The sequence below is a fragment of the Anguilla rostrata genome, chromosome 9 (assembly GCF_018555375.3).
Source record: "Anguilla rostrata isolate EN2019 chromosome 9, ASM1855537v3, whole genome shotgun sequence".
Classification (NCBI taxonomy): domain Eukaryota; kingdom Metazoa; phylum Chordata; class Actinopteri; order Anguilliformes; family Anguillidae; genus Anguilla; species Anguilla rostrata.
The window spans coordinates 8,497,328-8,511,042 of record NC_057941.1 but is presented as its reverse complement, the minus strand read 5'-3'; the positions used below and the strand labels follow the sequence as shown (position 1 = coordinate 8,511,042).

General features: G+C 45.1%; 1 protein-coding gene across 3 annotated transcripts in view; it reads left to right on the top strand.

Moving 5' to 3' along the window:
* The window catches only part of mtus2a (microtubule associated tumor suppressor candidate 2a), a 78,868-nt gene that overhangs the window by 37,587 nt on the left and 27,566 nt on the right, over window positions 1–13,715 (top strand). For all 3 annotated transcript variants that reach the window (XM_064350109.1, XM_064350110.1, XM_064350108.1), the window contains exons 2-4: window positions 367–2,505; window positions 2,895–3,147; window positions 7,676–7,882. In XM_064350109.1, coding sequence (XP_064206179.1) covers window positions 577–2,505; window positions 2,895–3,147; window positions 7,676–7,882 — 2,389 coding nt within the window. In that variant the 5' untranslated portion in view covers window positions 367–576. The remainder of the gene's footprint in view (window positions 1–366; window positions 2,506–2,894; window positions 3,148–7,675; window positions 7,883–13,715) is intronic.

The window sequence follows — 13,715 nt, the reverse complement described above, 5'->3', positions numbered from 1 at the left end:
GTGATTCTGTTTGCTCCCAGAGCGGCAGCGGCCCGTTACTGCTCATGAGCACAGATTCCTAGATTCCTGCATGAATTAGAATGCAAGCATCGTTTCGGGTTTTATGCGTCATTCAGTTGAATGAATGACAACTGGTAGAATTATATTGGAGGAACGTGAGAAATCAAGACTGTTCATTTACACCCAATGGCCACTTTATTTGGCAGACCTACCTAGTGCTAGGTAGGGCCCCCTTTTGCCTCCTGTATATATATTTATTCCTCCAATAGATATTTAGTTTTCCAATCGTATTTTCATAACTAGGAAAGTTTTTGATTGCTGTTGTTTGTGCCTATTAATATGTTTTTCTTTTTTTCTTCATTGCAGGTTAAACTGATCAGCTGGTTTTGACATTCTCGAGAGATCCCAATGCAACTCGAGAGAGCTGAGCTGTAAAGTCTGCATCTGCAGGGGTTACACTCAAGGTCAAGGTCGAGGTGGAAAAATGTGAAATTATATTCTGAGATCGTGTCCCAGGCCAAGAAAGCATAACGACCCAGGAGAGAAGAAAGGAACCCAGAGCCGTGGTTGAGCGACATGAATTTACAGGGAAGTCTTAGGGGCCCTTTGGTCCCGGGTCTGCAAGCCCAGAGAGAGGAGATCAAGAACAACAACAAGCATGCTCTGTTTCCACCCGAGGGGGACGCCAATGCCAATGAGATCCGGCTGGAGGACGGGGGCCTTACAGGCGATGCGGGCGCCCTGCCCCCCCTGGTGTCCCAGAGCGAAGAACAGGACAAGGTGATAATATGGGGAACGGACTCCCCGTGCGAAGACCTGGACCTGGAGGAGTTTGAGCTGCTGGAGTGCCAGGAGCTGGAGGCCTACCTTGCCGAGGAACAGCAGGCCTACAAGCAAGGGAGGGAGGGTGGCATGGTAATGAGGAAAGGGCTTCCGCCCTTACCCTTTGACCAAACCCGGCCTGCCTCCTGCATGTCCACTCTGTCAAAGATGACAGAAGACAAAGACAATGGCCAGAGCACTGGAGATGAGAGGACCACAAGGCGAGAGGGGCGGGGCCCAGAAGACACTGTCTCCTATTCTCTGGGAGGCCATGAGAGGGCAAGGGCTCAGTTCAGATCGGAAAACAACATCTTTGTGTCCTGCCTCTCCACAGTGTCCAGTCTCAGAGGCAGCTTAGGCAATGCCCTAGACAATGCCGGGCAAGCCGACTACTGGCAGATTTCCTCCGACCCTCATGGAAACATTCCTGAAGACCTCACCTCAGCTACCTCAGCGAAGAGCGGAAGGGGCGTGGACCTGAACCAGAACTCTACCGCTCTGCCTCAGGAACTCCACCCGCAAGCACAACCGGAGCAGGGAGCAAGTCACAAGGGCCTGCCCCAAGGGGGCATCAGGATCCTGACCAACGGCTCGGGGAGAGATCAAGGGAAGAGCGTGGATCCTAGAGGGGAGGGCCACGGCTGCCAACAGGCTGTCGCCCTGAGGAGAGAGAGAGAGCAGAACGGGTCCAAGGAAGCAAAAGAGCACGGGAATGGCGTGCACACAGAGCCACTGATGGACTTCGGAGCCAGAGCGTGTCCCCACGATCAGCAGGCCGAGAGCAGCCAGGGCCAACCCACAGCACATCGTGCAGCTGAGGTCCAGTCCCAGCGCTGGACGTGCCCCTCCCTGGAGGCTGCCTACAAAGCAAGTCAGAAGATGTACGGCAGGCCCTCCCAAAATGTGCTGGCTTCTGAGCTCCTCCCACCGAGCGCAGGCCCAGGGGCAACACCTTTCCCTGCGGTGGTCACGGAGTCGAAAGGACTTCTAAAGCAGGGCTCCGTGGAGCGCAACCGAGACCGGTCTGCAAGCCCGTCCAGCCTGGAGAGGAAGGCCCAGCTGACGAGAAAGCCCTGGGGCAGCCCCACTCGCCCATCGACCCCAGTATCCCCCAAGAGAACGGGGTCTCCGCAGAAGAGGCCCCCGACAGCCATGGCTAAGGCGGCCGGCGCACGGACCCCCCAGAAGGAAAACGGGGGTGACCCGAGAGCCCCCGGACAGACGTACATAAGCAGTGGGATCCCCAAGCCCCTCCTCCAGCACCTGTCCAGGGCGGCGGAGAGGGCGGAGCAAGAGGGCAAGAGCGAGAAGTCCTCCCCGCCCAAATGTCCCCCGAAGCCCAAGAACGTGCGCCCCAAAATCATCACCTACATCCGTAAGAGCCCTCAGGTGAAACCCCAGGCAGCGGGTAGCCCTTATGAAGCCTCCACCCTTCCGCCCAGGTTGTCCTACTCCAGCCCGCCGACAGCTAAGGACCCAAAAGCAGGCGGGGACCCCAAGGCCCTGCCGGTGCTCAGTGCGTCCAACTTGCTTTATGATAAGTATCGGCAGGAGATGCAGAGGGCGCGCCTCCTCTCCTCTGGCCTGGCGGCATCCGGCATAAAGCCACCCAGCCATACCGTCCCACATAAGATGACCGGAAAATCAGATGGCACCTGTGGAGGGTTGGCTGAGAAGTACCAGGTAAGGGGATGGTTGGAGCTAATGTGTGTGTGTGTGTGTGTGTGTGTGTGTGCGAGTGTGCGTGACTGTCTTTCTGTGTATTTTGTGTGATTGCATATTTGTGTGTGTGAGAGAGAGATTGAGCGAGAGAGAGGAGAAATAAATATGAGCCATGCAATAATGGTTGGATGCTTTTTTTCATGTAAAGTGAAAATAATGGCAGACTGCTTTTCCATTTGATTACACTGAACTCACGCTATCTGAGTAATGCTTAGCCTGCAAATGATTTTGTCAGGTGTTCAATTTTTTAAGTTTTGAGTGTGTTTTTTTGCTTCCCTCCTCAGGGAGTCATCTATTATACATTGTCACCCTTTACAACTTGGACTTTCAATGTGCTTTTATGCTCACAGATGCCCAGAGGGGGCACCAGCCTTGGAGGTCCTGGGCGTGGGGACCCTTTGGCCTCCCAGTTAGGACCCGATGCCGCCACCAGCCTCTTTCAGGCCCCCAGGGTCCTGAGGCCACAGTTGGGTGTGGGTGCTGTCAGCAGACAGCCCTTCAACAAGAACCGGATGTTCCTTGCGAGTCAAAGACCAGCTCTGGCCCCCAGCCAACCAGTGCAGGCAGTCAGCCCCTCTGCCCACTACTACCAGGAGCCCTCAGGTGAGAGAGAGAGTTCCAACCCCTACAGAAGTCGCATTCTGAAAACGCTAAAGTGAGATGGAAGGCTAGCTCTTTCAACCTTCAAACTCTTTAAACTCTTTCAAGCTCTTTTTCATTGGTGTCACTGCAATATTATGTTTCAAAGTGTTTCAATTCTTTGTACTGACCTGAAAGCCAGTATATCTGGCTTTTCACTTCTGGAAATTAAAATGAGGTTAGATACTAATTAAGATTCTGGTTTGGAAATTAATTTGGGCTTATCTGATGCTAACGCTTCAAACACTGCTCCAACCGTGCTTTGCCTTCCCCCAAAACAGGATTCAAGATTCTACGGGAGAAAAAAAAATAGCAGAATACACAGACATGCAACTTTTGTGTTTTATCTGACACAAAGCAGCACATCCTCACATCAGTAAGAGATCTTTAATTAAATAGATAATCCTCTTATGTGGCTAGCAGCAGGGTGATGACCTAGTGTATTCACCTCCCTTGGCCCTGGAGACAAATGTATCAACATGGCCCTTATAGTTGTACTTTTGGTACTTGCGGGGACAATTAGTAGTAAAATTATAGCTCTTGAAGAACTTAAAGGTCAACCGCGTTTTGGCAGATATGATTTAGACACTTCCTAAGAATAGACTACCCCTGTCTACACCCCCCTCCCCCAATTTAATTTTTAATTATCTCTGCAGTAAATGCTCAAGTTTCCATGTTGTTTACGGCTTGTCCAAAGTCATAATTTCCTTTAATGCATTTCTATTAAGAACCATGTAAGTTGCCTCCAGGCGCTGGCTGTATAGTACTGTACTGTGTCTCTGAAGTGTGAAGCAATGAGCACTTAACCAGCAGCATTGTTTCCACTTGGCAGCTTGCGCTCTCTGTGCAGTCAATGAAGTGCATTGCCTCCAGCAGTATATTCCCATTTTCCTAGATGTGGTCATTCTCTCAGTGGTTGGTTGGTCATATGCACAGGCTGTTGACCACCAACTTGATATTACTTGCAGTTTGAATGAGTTATTGCTGTTTTCTCTTCTTTGTGGGGGTAAAGAGGATGTCATTTGGCCACGAGACCCTCAGTAGAGGTAATGTGCAGCCAGAAAGCAAGCCAGCCCTCAATGTGCCACAGACTGTGTTTGATCTGAGTCCCAGATCCTCTGAGGGGGTAGAGTCCTGCCCTCTCAATCTGTCCCCAACTGCTGTCCCTTGGCTGTGGAGGCGAGCGAGAATGTACTGGTCTCCAGTATACGACTTAGCTATTGTGAGCTGGTCCCCAGTATACACCTTAGCTACTGTGAGCTGGTCCCCAGTATACACCTTAGCTACAGTGAGCTGGTCTTCAATATGCAACTTAGCTACAGTGAGCTGGTCTCCAGTATACGACTTAGCTATTGTGAGCTGGTCTCCAGTATAATGCTTAGCTACAGTGAGCTGGTCTCCAGTATACTGCTTAGCTACAGTGAGCTGGTCTCCTGTATACGGCTTAGCTACAGTGAGCTGGTCTCCAATATGCAGCTTAGCTACAGTGAGCTGGTCTCCAGTATACGGCTTAGCTACAGTGAGCTGGTCTCCAGTATACAGCTTAGCTACAGTGAGCTGGTCTCCAGTATACAGCTTAGCTACAGTGTGCTGGTCTCCTGTATACGGCTTAGCTACAGTGTGCAGGTTTCTCCAGTGCGTGGCATAGCTAATGTGCTACATGACTGAGCATGTGTGCTGATGTCCAGTCTGCGCTTCTGCAGGTCTGTAGTTTGGCTGAGATATTACTCTACTCTGCAGAACTTAGCTGCAGTATGAGCAAGCAACAGTCTGGTACAATCTGTCTGTTATATCTTCCTCAGAAGTTTGTCCGTTTGCATACCTCTCTGTGCAGTTTGAATCATAGGATTTTTTTACATTTGTGTTTCAGAATGCTTTTTTGCATAAAACCACTGACTGTTGTTACTCACTATGCGTTTTGTATGGTTGTTTTATTTTGTGAATGCTAGTACTGGAACAATAGCTACATGTGAGCAGCGGTTGGTTACTGAGCTTCGTTATTCACCAGTAAGCCTTCATTTTCCACTGGTGCAGGTTCTCACTTATTGCAATTAATTACATCACATTCCATAATTGATTTTTTTAGCTAAACAATCAAACTAAGGCATTGTAGTAATACATCTATTATCAGATCAGTATTTGGTTTTTATTAGCTCCATCCTTAACAAATCAGTTTTAATCTCTGAAACTGATTGGAAAATGAAAACCAGTCACCCTTAAATAAAAATGCATATCAGGAGAATAGATGACAGTTCTATGTCTATACGGGGTGAATGAACATAAGTGGTCATCACTAAGCTATTCCATTCGCTGGAAGGAGTTATACCCCCATTTTCTCAATAAGATGTTAAACATCTTCCCCTCAGGTCAGGAATCAAAATACTACTGCTCAAAAATGAGAGGAGATGAATACTGAAAGATGTATTAATAATTTATGCTTTCATCACGGAGAGCAGAGGTCTGTGACACGCGACCTGAAATCGAATGTCTATTAGACACTCATCTCTCACCCTGCAGCCAGATGGAGGGAAAGAAAAGACATTTATCTTTAATGATCACAACCATGTCACCAGATGAAAGCTGGCTGCAGTTTCACTGAAGTTCTCAGACAGTGGAGGGGAGGTGCGAAGGTGGGGTTGAGGGGGCGTGGGGGGTGGGGGTGTAAGGGGTCTTCATTGAATACATGTGTCTGGAAGCGACATATATGCATGGGTTTCAGGAAAAGGTGTGATCTGATTTCCGACAGCCCTGTACACAGAAAAACAGACTCCTTTGGGTACCGGGTATCAGTCTCTCCAGAGTGGTTTTTGTTCCAGTACATTATGCCGTGTCCCACCAAGCCCATGGGAAGGAAGCCTTTATCTCTTCCGGCAGGAGGCAGCTAATTCCCCCATGTGGCCCGGGATCGATGCGTCAGGCTGAGAGTATTTGGCAGGCGTGAAAGGGTACGCGGTGGGCCCCTAAATTCAGTCCCTCGTTCGAGCCTGTGTTCCCTTTTAGGGCATACCGCAGGAGCTCGTCTGTTCCTTGTGATTTTGAAAATGCACAGTATCGGAGTCGAACACGTTCACCTCTTCCTTTCCCTACAAAAAGGAGATTTTTAAACCGCTAAGGTTTTCCAACGTCCTGTGCTGTGATGGTAGCAGTAATGCTGGCTCTGTTAGTAGCCTTCCCCTGGTGATATCAATAGAACCTTTCCCTCTGATCCCAGTCGTCAATGGAGCTCAAAGAGCATGCAGTCTTTACTGAGGGGCACTGGCTGCTAGGATACAAACAGCACTTCCTTTGCATGGATAGAAGCAACTAGTCCATCTTCGATTGTCGCTTGGATAGGAGCAAGTAGTCCTTCATCCAATTTGTTCTCTCTGGCCTTTTCTCCAGTGTACTGGGAATACACAAGCCTTTATGTGCCTGAGAGAGACTGTTTAATTTAAACCTTTCACCCTCCCTTCATATCGGATAATCACTCAAACACTAGGGTCTCATGTACAGTACCAAATCTACAGCATTGCATGACTACAAAATTACCAGAATAGGCATGTGGCTAGACAAGAGCAGACTGTAAAGGGCTATGTAGTTATAATTTGAGAAACATGCTTATCTGCAATTATTCTGGACTCAAAACTGCCCCAGGAGCCTATTTTCCGACCTAAAGAAAATGTGTAACTGAGTACTAAATATAAGGTTATTAATGCTGACTTGGGAGCAAATGTACAGCACTGAGCATAATTAAAGTTGGTTTATTTCATTGCTACAGACAATCACCAGTCTGGAGATCTGAAGTATCAGTAATTTGTCGGTGACCCACTGTATCCAACCAATGAGTGCACTTTAGCTCTCACACGGGTCTGTTTGACACACAGGGAGCTGTCCCTTCAGCACCACACAGAGCACTGGAAACTGATTGCTAAGTGCTCTTAGAATTTAAATGGGGTAATATTCCACAATATTGTCCTTTCTTTTGTCTTATGAGCACCCAGCAGTTTTTCTTTTAATTGTTATAATATGCTGTACTTTTAATCCTGATTTATAGATTAACACCTACTACTGCCACTACTTATTACTCCATACCTCTAAAAAAGGATTTGAGAGAAAGGGTGGATTCTGTCCACCAAGGTATAAATTACAGTTTATCTAGGAAAAAAAAGTGTAAGGAAGCAACCCTGATAGTGGATATGTGTGAATATTAAAGTGTGACACCCTTTCTCTGGAACATCAAGTTCTGTTATTAAAAAGCTGCTCTGACATATTTGATATTTTTTTACTGTTGACTTTTGATATTCCTACATATACACCAACAAAAATCTTTTACTGTAGTGTATGCCAATTTACTGTACAGTATCTTAATGTTAAAGTGTTAATATATTATTCATTCAAAAGATATAATTTGAGTTAGAATTTGTTAGCATACTTTCTTAGTGTCTCCTGTATGTCTAGTTACTCTCGACATATGAGGAATGAGGTGTATGATCTGTTGAATTATCCTTCCCAGGAGATCAGAGGAAGCCAGCACCTGCATTGGCCCCAAAATCCTTCCTCCCGAAACCGGGACAGTCCGGCCTGCGGCCCCCCGGCTACTCCCGCCTGCCTGCCGCCCGCCTGGCCGCTTTCGGGTTCGTCCGCAGCGGCAGCGTGTCCTCCGTGTCCAGTAACCAGTCCAGCGACAGCACCCGCAGTGACCCCTGCCGCCCCATGTACCGTGAGTGCTCCTTACCTGGCCTTCCACTACTGTCCGTCAGTGTCAAACGTCTAATCTCTCACACCTTAGCTTTTGCCCCCTTGTTTTGTCTCAGCGCTGAGTCCACAATAACAACCTCCTGCCCTAACTACAGAACACCGAAAATCAGCTTCATTCAGTACTAATGTAAAGTTGAAAGCTAGAGGAGATACAACCTTACATAAGTGTCTTTCATATGTAATATTATGTCACCGTTGTGAATGCCTTCAACCTGGGCTGCTCAGTGTCTGTCTGAGAGATCCATGGTGCAATTCAATGGATTGTGGTGGTGTTGAGTTACAGTAATGCTGCTAGTAATGAGCACTGCTATTCAGAAGAAAAGGAAAGGAATTCATTCCGATTTTTTTTCATTGTTTCTTCAATTTTACTCCCACACTAATACCCAGCATGCATCATTTAATTCAATGGCATATGATTTACATGCTCCTGGTGCCAACAGTGTTTGACCTACCATTGTCTTCATCAGGTATAGCTATCACGTGACATCCAAAAGGAGGCTGTAAGTGGGGTCATGGGAAATTATGGCATGAAGCCATCGTGGCAAAAAATGGTTCATATTTTCACAAAACAGCCCAAAGATTCTATATAGGATTATAAAAGTAATATAAACTTGGTAATAATATATACTTCATACCACCAGAACCTGTGAACTGTGAAGAGTGTATGCACACTACCAGTTTTATTTTAATATCTGAAACTGGCAATCATTTCTATGTGTGCTCATATTCTGTGAACATGCAGCTTAATATATTTATTTCAATATATTTTCAGTGTATTGCGTGCCCTGTCTCCCCCCCCCCAACCCAGATGCTTATCGGGCTGACAATCTCTGGGGAGATTGCAGAGGATTTATGCCCCCTCCACACTGCCGAACTAGAACCACATTAGCATGGGTTTGAATCACAGTTGTCTGAACCATAGCATAGTATCTTTTTCAATTACACTACCTGTGACCAGAGTGATGGCACATGACATCACACTGAATGCTTGCGCCCGCCCAGACCAAGAAGCGAATGAGGGCTATCAACTGATATTCCCCTGAGAAAATATGTCCTGTACTACCTCCTGTCTACAGCAAATCTGGCTGTTTGCAGGGATCAGCAATGGCAGCATGTGTCTTTCTCCTTTTCTCTACACATTTTTAGTGCCAATGCCCACGTTACTGTCCACAGCACACACATCAAACCAGTGTGAGTAATATTTGCGGGCTGAGATCTTACATATCAACACATTAAAAAAAAAGCTAATCGGTACACAGTTACAGTAACAATTTATGATTTAGGCAATTAGCAGAGGCTATTAGCCAAAGCAGCTTACAGAAGGTTAATTTAGCATTGCTAGAAAAACTGCTACATTACAACTTGAGATAAGAAAACTATAATAAAATCAGTGAACCCCCAGGTGAACCCGTTCCTAAGGGAGCCAGCCATATTCCTGCTCTACAGTGGGAAAAGAGTATCCATTAGCTTCCGTGGAAGCCCCTCCTGCATTGTTATTACTCACTAAGTTTGCGGCTTCTAAAAAATGCGTGGCCTCCTAGGAGGAGGCTTCTTATTTTTAACAAGCTCCAGTGGTTTTCCGGTAATGGAAGAGGGGCCTCGGAATAAACGCGAGCTTTGCGACACTGTTATAATACCCCCCATTATAGTGCTCACAGTTTTCTAAAGAATGAAGACGACTTAAGGGGCAGTTCGTCAATGAAACAACCTTGCGCCATTAAGGTCTAGCAACAGTAGCATCGCGATAGCGTTGCCGTAGCATTCAATTGCAGATATTGATATCCATGTTTTTATCACAGCAGAACATTCCACACATTTTAAAAGTTATGACTGTGCTCATAATGATGCCATTTTTTGCATGACCTATTTATACGCTCCTAGTTGCTGTTGACGTAGGCAGCCCTGTTATTAGACCAAGGCAGCCGGTTGGTTTCTCCAGATCTCTTTTTTAAGAGGTATTTAAAGGACCAAAACATTCCGAAGCTTAATCCCCCTGGTGCATCACTGAAGGGAGACACCCTACAGCGACAGGCTCGTGTCGCTCCCATCCCGAAAGCTGGAGGCTATCCAAAAACAAGGGAAAGGATGGAGCTGGGGCAAGATGAAAGACAAAATTAGGATTTACGTCCTGTCAAACTGATTTTCCTTAAGAAGAAGTGATGAATGGTTGTCATAGCACTACATTATTTATTTAGCTTCTGCCCTTGTCCGGTATGACTTTCAGTTCTGTGATCTCACTGGAACACATTTGCACAGCTACAGAATGTTTTGCAATGGTTTTTGAGACAAAGGGGCTCACTTTAGGGTACAAGAGTAATGTTCTGTGTCAAGGTTTCAAATCCAGAAGTCTTCCCATCAACAAGATTCCCTTCAGTCATTCATTTTTATTTATCTGCTTCTTACAGATATTTTCTTCCTATCGCCTTCGTCAATCTATGTGTTATTTTTTGCATTTCCATATCAAAGGCCCTCCCTCTTCTCCTTCTGGATGACTGAGCGTCTCAGTGGGATGTTAAAACACCATTTAAATGATCCAGCCCACAGGCGTGGTGCAGATAAAAAGGGATCTCGCATACTCATTTCTTTTTCATCTGTGCATTTTCTCCCTCCCTCTAAACACAGAGAAGGTGGTGTGTATTGAAAAAAATAACGTAATAAATTGTGGTTGAACTCATTGGGTAAGCAGTTGACAAATTGCGAACAAGCCCTTTTAAACTGCACTTTGGTCAAACTGCCTCGGGAAGATCCAGGATCCCGGTGCGGTGATGTGCCACTCATATGAGACCAAGTTTCACATCGAAACACATGCATTACAGCTCACTCAATGGGTTTATCCACAAATTACACTGGTAAATTCTTTGCTTTGACAGCCATTTTGGTTCTCTTGCAATCAAGGCCATTAATGGGACACCACTGGTTTTTTTTTTTTTTTTTTTGCACCAGGGCACTGCTCTAATGTAATAGTAATCTCATTATGTTGCTTTGGAGCCATTGTTTTAATTGCAATTGGCTTTTGCATTGGCTCGGGAAATCTAGAGATGCAATGCTCCCCAGAGACGACTAACCTGGCAGTTAGAATCGATTAATAAGGCCTAGCTGGTGTTAAAGCAGCCCCTCTAATTGGCTAAATGTGTTTGAAATGAAGAGGGTGAAGCCTTGAGTGTGAACACTGCTGAAGTGATGAGCCTGTCTCTGTTGAAGCAATGGACTGAACTGACGAGAGCTCATTCTCATTCCCGTTCTTTCAAAATAAAAGCTGGTTGGGTTGAGAAATGTGTTTCGGTGGAAATCAATGCGTAAGGATCTTTTTAATTCCCCAAGAAGGTTAGACATCCAAGCACAGGCTAATCAACACCAGAAGTGTATACAGCCAGATGTGTTGTCAAAGCAAACGGTGATGCCTTGAAATGATGGTAGTTAAACAATTCCTTTGAAATCCCACAAACCACATCACGCCACTCGATTTTAGCGAATGTTTGGCCCTGCCAATGTGCTTCAACTCCGGCAGCAGATTTCAGTGGATAACTCCACAGAGGCCGTGGAGGGGAATGCATGGAGAAATATAGCAAAATAAATGCATCATAGGAATGCATAAAGACTGCCCTCTAAAATGGATAAAGTGTACTGTAGGAAAGTATGTGTCAACTTCATGCCTCCTCTGCTTCATTAGCTGATATTTCTCTCTCTTAAGGTTGTACTTCCCTCAGATAATATTGACAATGCAATGTCAACAGTAGCAATGATTCCTTAGAGGCACTGGAGTTGACTTGTGGTCCATGAGCAGATATTGAGGAAAAACAATAGATCCGGTTTAATGCGGGAAATGTACAAGTATAGCATGTTAATCACAAAGTGCTTCTGCTTTCTGAATTCTACTCCGACAGAGAAGTGAGGTCCTGCATTATGTAAGAAATACTGTATCCCATGGAAGGGGTGTGTGGCGGTGTTTAATTTCAGAATCCACTACAGTGACAGATTCAGTTTCACTGAAATGGCAAAGATCAGTTGCATAAAGATCAATAACACTTTGTGACCCTTTTTGCAGAATGAGCTTTTGTTGCATCAGTATTTTGGTCAGGTTCTTTTTTTGCATTTATCCAAATTTATTTGCATACTCAAGATCAGGCAACAATGAGGTAAGGGCAAGTAATGCTTTGTTATATACACAGGGAGGGGCCGGAGGCAATGACCTTCAGGAAACCTGGCGTGTATGTGTGCGTGTGTGTGCGTGTGTGTTTGTGTGTGCGTGTGCACATGCGTGTGCATGTGTACGTGTGTGAACATTTGCGTGCGTGAGTGCATGTGCGTGTGTTTGCATGCATGTGTGTATGTGTGCTGTCAGAAGCAATAGAGGAATCTGTATAGCATATAGTACAAACAGCACTGAATTTGACCCTTTCATTGTGTGTCAGACAGCCACTTCTCTTCAGTGTTTTTTGTGTAGACCTACAGTAGGCTTAAATCTGTACTTCAAGAACCTTTCCAGCCCCTCCAAACTGTGACCCAGACTCACATTATCAGTGCTGTTTAATATGCATGACCACACTGAAATATTTATGGCAAAACATTAGTTTACCCTTTACATGGTCTATTTAAAATTCTCCTATAAAAATCTTCCATGAAGGGCTGGTTTTCAAGACAAACATTCGTGGAGTGCCACGATTATGCAATATTTATGCAGATGAAAAATCCAGGAAGTCAGATCAGCGTGGTGTTTCCCTTTGCTGCTCACTTCCTCCTCTCATTAGGAACGCCATACGGAGCAGCTGTGGAGCCGCCTCACAGCTAGGGATATTTTTAATTCTGCCTGTGAACAGTGCAAAGCTGCTAATTACACAATAGGGTGCGATACCTTGGCCTACGGAAGAGAATACCATAGAGTTCCTTCTTAATTACGCACATTATCATCATCTGAATTGCTAAAAATCTGGATTTGATTATATATGGGCTCAAACTATTTGTGCATTTGTTTGCTTGCATGCTTTTAATCCCATACTGTAATCTTTTAACACACAGATGAGGCAGTGATATGCTAATTCTGTTTGTACAAATAAATAAAAAACCCGCCTCCGGCTTGGCTTTCTGGGTTCTTTCGAGCACATGAAGGATTTTATAATTACCAGCAGACAGCTGTGCACAGTAGCTCGTCTGACATTTGAAACAGACCTGCATGCTCCACTGTTATTTATTCAGGTTGCCATTTGCAGGATGTTTGCACAAGCAGAGATTGAGAGACATACCACTTCGTAGCCTGGAAGTTGTGGAGAGTAGGTACGTTTATTGTGGTGTTCTGAAATGAAGAATCAGGATTCTCATTTGCACAGGCATGAACAATTGCATTATTTTATTTGTTTATTTATTTATTTTGCTTCACTGGGCTATGGCATTGGACATTAGAAGATGTGGGGAAATTTATGAAATTACTGATTAGATAACCGTTATTTTACTATCCCAGAATATTTCAAAATACATTAGTGCATTATGTTGCTAATTACCACAGAATACGCTGTGTTTTTTTTACATTCGAGGAAGTTAATTAGTTCACATTAAATCACCTGATTACCTCAAACAAGCAAATTTAAACTTATTTCAAAGGAACATATTGTTACTCCGCACTTGAATGCTGATTATCTGTGAGGTCATTATTGCCAGCCCTACTAGAAGTAAGCAGCATAATTTCAGTACAACTGCAGTAATCAAGAAATACAAAAAACTAATCGGATGCCCCTGCAAGAAGATGTAAACTAGCACTAGAATAATTATTTTGTCTGTCATGTGTTTCTCGCTCTCTGTTC